Here is a 6,868-nt window from a genome sequence, read left to right on the forward strand (position 1 = left end):
TTTTTGAAACATAAATCTTTGAATTTGAATTTTTCAAAAGTAAAGGGCTCCATGGAGCTCGGCCTCCAAAATGCCATTTTCGTAAGAAATTATGGTCTAAACAAGTATAATTTTTATAGGGGGGTCGAGAGAAAATTGACATTCGGTTTGGTAAGTTTAATTTATCTTGTTTCAGAGGTTACATTTCAAGATCTATTACACAACAAATCATCACATTTTAAAACAAAAAACCAACAAAACATTATGTACTACTCTAAAACAAGATAAATTGGCCAAGTCAAAAAACATAGCACAAATATGAAAATCAACAACGGGCATTGGATACATGCATTGGATGTCAAAACAAGTTTTTTTTTTGAGAGAGAGAACGTGAGAGTATGTCAAAACAAGTAGTACTCCCTCCTGTGCCGAAGCCAGGAGTTCAAAGTTGTGATGTCAATTCAAAATTGTGATGTCAAGTAGTTATATTTAGATTAATTCTATATTATTTTTTGGAGAATTTCTACTGTTTTGCCTTAATCTTGTGTAGTCAACTGACTACACAGAACACCCTTGGCAGTTGGCACCGCCACTGACTCCCTCCATTCAGAAAAAAATGGCATGATTTTAATTCAAATTTGAACTAAAACACGACGCGTTGAATTGTCAAGTAAACGGCCCAACCAGAGAGAGTGGGTAGGTTTGGTGTTGAATAAGGAAGTGGACTCTTCCTAAAAAAAGGTTAGGCAGCCAAATTACGTCAAATCACTAAAACAAAAATGAACGGCTCAAAAAGTTGTGCAGTGTGTAAATTATTATTATTATTGAATTATTTGGATTGCTTAGCACATGTGTCATGTGATTGTGTAAACTATTTAATACTATGTTTAAAATGATCATAGAGTTCAGAATTGATATCCATTTGTAAAAACATAGTCATGCTTTTCTATTGCGAAACAACAGATCTATTATAAAAGTTCATCGGAAGTACAAAGCACCCTAAATGTAATAAAAATTACATCGAGGTCTCTGAACAACCGCTACACCCTCAGAACGAGTTGCCGATGCGCCGCTAGTCGGTCTGACCTTGTCCATGACAGTTGAAAAGTTTTCTTGCACATGATCCTACGGACCAGCATCTTGGAATCGTAATCGTCGTCATTGAACCCTTGGATCGATTTGAAGCACCGGCACCAAATCTCGCTATCGCACACGTACGGTAAGAAAACCTAACCTCGTTGTCCCAAGAAGGCAGCAGGAATCTACATCAGAGCTCCGTCGACTTGATCCCGCCCGACAAATTCAAGGAGGACCGAAGCCCGGAAGATCAACTCAAAAATGAAAACACCGCCATTTGAACACTGGCCCGCGAGGATAAAAAATCCTAACCTAAACTACTAGGCGAAGCCGAGACACCAAAACTCCCCTAACTGCAGCCAGCCGAGGCGCAACTCAATCAGATCTTGGGGAAGTGTATCAATACTCACATCCGTTTCACAAACGAATGAAAACGGGAACAAAACATGAACATATTGTCAAACGACAAAAAAAAAAAACCTCTACCTCAATCTGAACGTGACTCTGATATCACTTGTTAGATAAAACGAGGGAGTCAAGATGCAAATTTGTTAAACCGTGCGAATGCGTAACTTCACTATAATAGAGGAATTTACATAGAAAAAGTCGATTTAACTGAACTATTATACAGTACTAGTACCTTATATAACACGGCAGCAAGTTTACAAGAACTAGACGGTGGGACTACATGGTATATATATAGAGGCCAACAAATAAGCGTACTTGTGTACTCATACGTGCCAGTACCAACACAAAGCTATACAGCACTCAGTACTAAGTATAGCATGAGACATAGAATTCGTATCACAATTTTACACATTCACAAGACTAATCTCAGGCATGTAGAATCGCAAGTGATTGTTTTCGAATTAGAAATGAAAACCGGTTTCAGGACGGCAGTCATCTGACAGTAAAAGATGTTCGGCGCTGTTCCAGCTGAAATGTTCCCCAGTTCCAATCTCCAAACCTTTTCCATTTCTGCAGAATAAATGTCAAGGCTTCCTTCTTCTATGGCGGTGCAAAATTGCATTGACGAATGAACGAGTCGTCGTAATCCACGTATTTTGTCCAGAGCTGCCTGAACTGGTTCATACCAATGTCCAGCCAAGGCTTCATGTTCCCATTGAAATGCACAACAGCAGCGTTTCTAATCTCCTCCATGCTGATGCTTGGATTATACCCGAGCCCAAGGACATGCCAAGATTTGGCAAGAGGCTTTGTCGTCGAGTAGAATGTGATTAAACCTGGGGGCAATGTTCCCAACTTCCATAATAACCGGTTCTCATTCTGAAGATGACACATACAGCAAAAATACATATATCAGATATGCTCCATTTAATATAACAAATTAAGTATTGACCAAGTTTTCCCATCACGGTGAGCTAGGGCATCTAGAATTATAAATGCTACAGTTACAGCCTTTCAGGGGTCATACAAACGCTAAGTTCAGTAAGTTGTCTTGTTGCCCTGCTAGGCTAATAGTGCAGGCTATATAACCTCAGGGGATATAGAAAACCCTAACTTCTGTTACTTTCTGTCCAGCTAACCTATATCCTCAGAGGGCATGGAAATGCTAACTTTAGTCATTTATCTTGCTTTGCTGGCAAGCTATAAAGTTGGCCTTACTATAATTTAACTAGATCAGCGTGACAACTTAAACTATATTTAATTGTAGTTTATTACACAAAGTAATATTAGCTATCGTCATTTATCATGAACAAAATTTCTCTTATATAGAAATGATAAGATAATTGTCCATTTGCAGAGAACAACTTAGTGGCACATGAACATTTATTGCTAATTAGAAGTTCTTAAAATTTCAGCAATAAAAGAAACGGTATCAGGGTGATGCAAGGAAACATACCTGAGTCTGCCAGTAATGGTACTGCTCGGTAGATTTCTCCCTCCTCCAAGAATTAAGATCAAAGAAGTTCATGCCATAAGCCCAGCCACATGCATTAGGATTGAACTTTGCTTTGATAAGGGGGTGCGAGAAGTTCATATACTGCCAATACCGATGAAATGACCCAAAGCATGTTTCTACTGCTCCATTCACCTTCCCATCCATGTCAATCTTCCACAATCCTGTAAGATCCCGCTGTACCACGACATCATCATCCAAGAAAAGAATCTTCTGCAGCTTGGGATACATCTCAGGCAAGTAGAATCGCAAGTGATTAAGCATAGAAAGATACTTGGGATTCCTGAACTTCATATTGCTAGCATCTTTGGTGGCATTCTCAAGCTTATTCTCGAAATAGAATTTTTGGAGGTTTGCTGACTCCAGTTGCCGGAGCACAGGAACATAGGAGGAGTTAAGAAATTTGTAGTCTTCATATGCTTTGACCTCATAGTGTGCACCTTGTAAGTCCATGAGGCGGATTATCACCTGCAGATGCATGGCATAATTTTTACCAAATTTGCAAAGAGAATATTAAGGGGACAAGGGAATCTAGAACAATTTTCGTATTTAAGGTACACACCATTAAAGACAGATAATCTCACCGTCCGAAAGAACACCTAAACATACTGGCAATAGTGGCAACCACATTGGTAGTACTATGATTTTGAGGTATAGAACATAATTAGTACAATAATATTCCCACTGGGATGACACTACAGTTGACTCTTTAGATCTGTTATAAGAAGATATGTATATAAAAATACTGCTGGTTATATGTGCATTACACCGAGTAAAGAATTCCATAGGAGATATACATGCCATCTTTTTACTTAGAGTATAAGGTTACACTTGTCGTTTATTATACTATTTGAGGAAATGAATAAAATTAAGAACCTAAGTCAATCTTGGTTTTGCTACTAGTAAGTAATCTCTACTCCTATAAAAGACTCAATTGGTGATGATGGTGTGCCTGCCATCCGTCATTTCTGACCATTAGATTTGCATCTAACGACTGTGAGATAAGTTGTGGCCTTTTTGCAACAATAGCTCACTTCTCTGCTCCAATTCACAGAAAATCCCTTATTATCTTGAAACCAATCTCATCCCTCCCTCGTCTCATCAAAACAACCCAAGGAATATATTTTGAGTGAAACATAATATATTTTTAGTGATATATGTATATCAAAACTAGAATAATTTCTTTCAAGTTTGTAAACAAGTATTATTCTACTTTGGATCCGTTGCAACGCACGGGCACATCGCTAGTTACTAAATAATCATAACTGGGTGAACACGCTACTTCTACGATGATGGCCGTATGACAAATGCACTAGATAGCATTACATCTAAACAAATCAATCTCTCTCTTTATTATAAACAAAATTTGACGATGTCAACCCACAAAAAAGTTCTCTCATTTTAAAACAGAGCGATTTTGCAATTCGTAAAACTAACCACCAGTAACTGTTACCATTTCATTTAGATATGGTGAATAAGATTGACTCCACGGTTGACACAGAGACACCATCACCTTGTTTTTTTTTTTGAAAGTACACCATCACCTTGTTATTTATAAGTACTATAAGATTGGACCAACGTAGTGATAACGTAGCACATATGCAAGATGGAGAAACATGATGGGACAAACCTGCATCGCCCCGAGGTTCATTCGGTCAGTCACCACATGGAAGACGTGCTTTGAGGGGTCCTGCGAGTTGGCTACGCAGGAGCGGACGACGACGGAGGCCGCGAGCACGTTATCGGAGAAGATGGCGTAGTGGAACAGCGCGGGGTCCTCCAGCGCCGCAGGCGGCGGCACCGGGTCCGCGAACTTGTCAGGCAGCGCGATACGCTCGGCGGTGAGGCGGACAGCGAGGCAGTGGAGCGGCTTGGGTATGGATTTGGCGGCGATGAGCGAGGCGAAGGCGCCGCGCTTCTTGGCGCGCGCGAGCAGCTCGTTCTGCGCGAAGATTGCGTCCTTGAGGCGCTGGATTTTGAGCTGCGGGTCGAAGAGCGGCTTGGCGTCGGCGATGGCGGCGCGGGCGGCGCGGATCAGGTCCTTGGCCTGGAGCTCGAGCCGGCGCGCCTGGTCGCTCTGGGACGCCGGATCGGACGACGCGGAGGCGGCGGCGCCTAGGTCCCGGAGCGTGGCGGTGAGGTTGCGGTGGAGGGAGGAGAGGAGGCGGAGGTGGCGCGCGCGGTCGAGGTGGAGGCGGCGGGAGGCCGCGGCGAGCGCGGCGGCGGAGGCGGCCGCGTCCGAGGCCTGCTTCCGGATCTGCTCCGCGCGGAGGCGGTCGCCATTCACGGCCGCGGACCCGCCGCCTGCGGCGGGCGGCGCAGCGGCGACGAGGAGGAGGAGCACGAAGACGGAAGCGGGGAGGGCGGCAGCGGCTGCCATGGCTTCAGTGCTCGCGAGGTTCGGCAGCTCGCCGCATTGGAGGGAGAGTGATTGGGGGTTGGGGAGGAAGTGGGGATGAGACGAGAGGGATTAAATGTTGGGCAGTGGGCAGTGGCACTGGCACTGGCAAGAGGATTTATGGTGATGGTCCTGTTTTTTATTTAGGTACAAATCACGTACCACGCGTCGGTGGGGAGTGCAAGCCGGCCGGAATTCTGGTAGTACTGGCCGTTGTTTTCCTTTTCTATAGTGGAACAGCCAGGGTAAATACTCCTACTTTAATTAGAGTAGCCATGTATTCTACGGAGTATGAGCCTCCCACTTGTACTCATATACTCCTACTCGTTTGACTTGAGACAAGAGTCGAAGGCCTTCTTTTCAAAAGAGGGAGTATAAGGGCGTACTCCCTTCGTCTGGTGAAGAGTGTACATCTAAAAATTTTTAGAACAAATTATGGAGTCGAGTAAAAAATGCGTTGAAAATGTGCAAACCACCATCTTTCTCCTCTTTAATTACCTAACCCCAATGAGCTAAGTGCATGTAAAAATTAAGAAAACCATGTGTAGATTGCTATTGGTCTTGATTACCGTATGATGAGAGAGAAGTATTTTTCCCTACTTTATAGTACATTAGGAAGATAGAAGTACACTCTTTTGTGGACAAATTTGAAGCTAGATGTACACTCTTCACCGGACGGAGGGAGTATATGAGGAATATAAAATGCTTTAAATAAAATTATACATAAACAATGAGTGAGTATTAATATTTATACACTTTAAGCATACATAACGCACTAAAAAATACAAAAATAAGCCAAAATAAATAAATAAATAGCATGCTTATGTCTTGTCTAGAAGCAACATTCATGTATTATTAGTTAATACTTCAAACTTTACTCGTATATTGGATATCCATATTTAAAAGGTCAGATTATCCAGCTAGAAAAATTCGATTATCGTTTTGGCCATATATTAGTAATACCATGTCTATCAATCAAACTCGGGTTCGAACCGGATTCTGGGCCCTAGCCTCCACGGTGTCTTATTCATTGAACTCCCACCGACTGGGAGTAGACGTACGCGAGCGCGGTAGCAACGAGGACTATACATTGAGAGCCAACAGGCTAGTTCAACTCTTCGTATCACGCGTGGGGGCTCGATGCAATAACCTTCTGGTTTCGCACAGCTGCAGGCTAGTAGGAGACTCGCATCGATTGATCGGGCCAGCAAGTTACGTACAGTCATGAGCAAGGATCGATCGATCGAGTCTCGCATCCATCGTTTGGGTTCAATAATGCGAGGGATCACTCGGGTTCAGTAATGCGAAGGGCTCACCCAGATTCAGTAATGCGCTTGCACACGTGTGTATACAAGAGAAACACGCAAACCACCCCTCGCGGCCACAAGCCATATTATCGTGTGAGGCGGAGAAATCCCAAAAAAAATCTCGCCCTCACTTCTACCATATTTTTTTACGTCATGGACGGCCCAAAGAATGTTATGCGGGTGCAC

The 6,868-nt window shown here is 42.9% G+C and overlaps 1 protein-coding gene across 1 annotated transcript; it reads right to left on the reverse strand.

Annotated features, from left to right (window-relative positions):
* Window positions 1–1,653: 1,653 nt before the first annotated feature.
* Window positions 1,654–5,464, reverse strand: LOC119328451 (galacturonosyltransferase 8-like). Its single transcript, XM_037601433.1, has 3 exons — window positions 4,608–5,464; window positions 2,921–3,445; window positions 1,654–2,343 (listed from the first exon to the last, which is right to left on the reverse strand). Exons 1-3 carry the CDS (start codon window positions 5,355–5,357, stop codon window positions 2,065–2,067), a joined length of 1,554 nt encoding a protein of 517 aa, XP_037457330.1. The 5' UTR covers window positions 5,358–5,464; the 3' UTR covers window positions 1,654–2,064.
* Between the last annotated feature and the right edge of the window lie 1,404 nt (window positions 5,465–6,868).

This window comes from Triticum dicoccoides, chromosome 7A (assembly GCF_002162155.2).
Source record: "Triticum dicoccoides isolate Atlit2015 ecotype Zavitan chromosome 7A, WEW_v2.0, whole genome shotgun sequence".
Taxonomy (NCBI): domain Eukaryota; kingdom Viridiplantae; phylum Streptophyta; class Magnoliopsida; order Poales; family Poaceae; genus Triticum; species Triticum dicoccoides.

Coding starts and splice junctions, on each gene's coding strand:
- LOC119328451 (XM_037601433.1), bottom strand. CDS start 5,357: ATGGCAGCCGCTGCCGCCCTCCCCGCTTCCGTCTTCGTGCTCCTCCTC. Junction 3,446..4,607: donor TGAACCTCGGGGCGATGCAG/GTTTGTCCCATC, acceptor ATGCATCTGCAG/GTGATAATCCGCCTCATGGA. Junction 2,344..2,920: donor ACCATTACTGGCAGACTCAG/GTATGTTTCCTT, acceptor TGTCATCTTCAG/AATGAGAACCGGTTATTATG.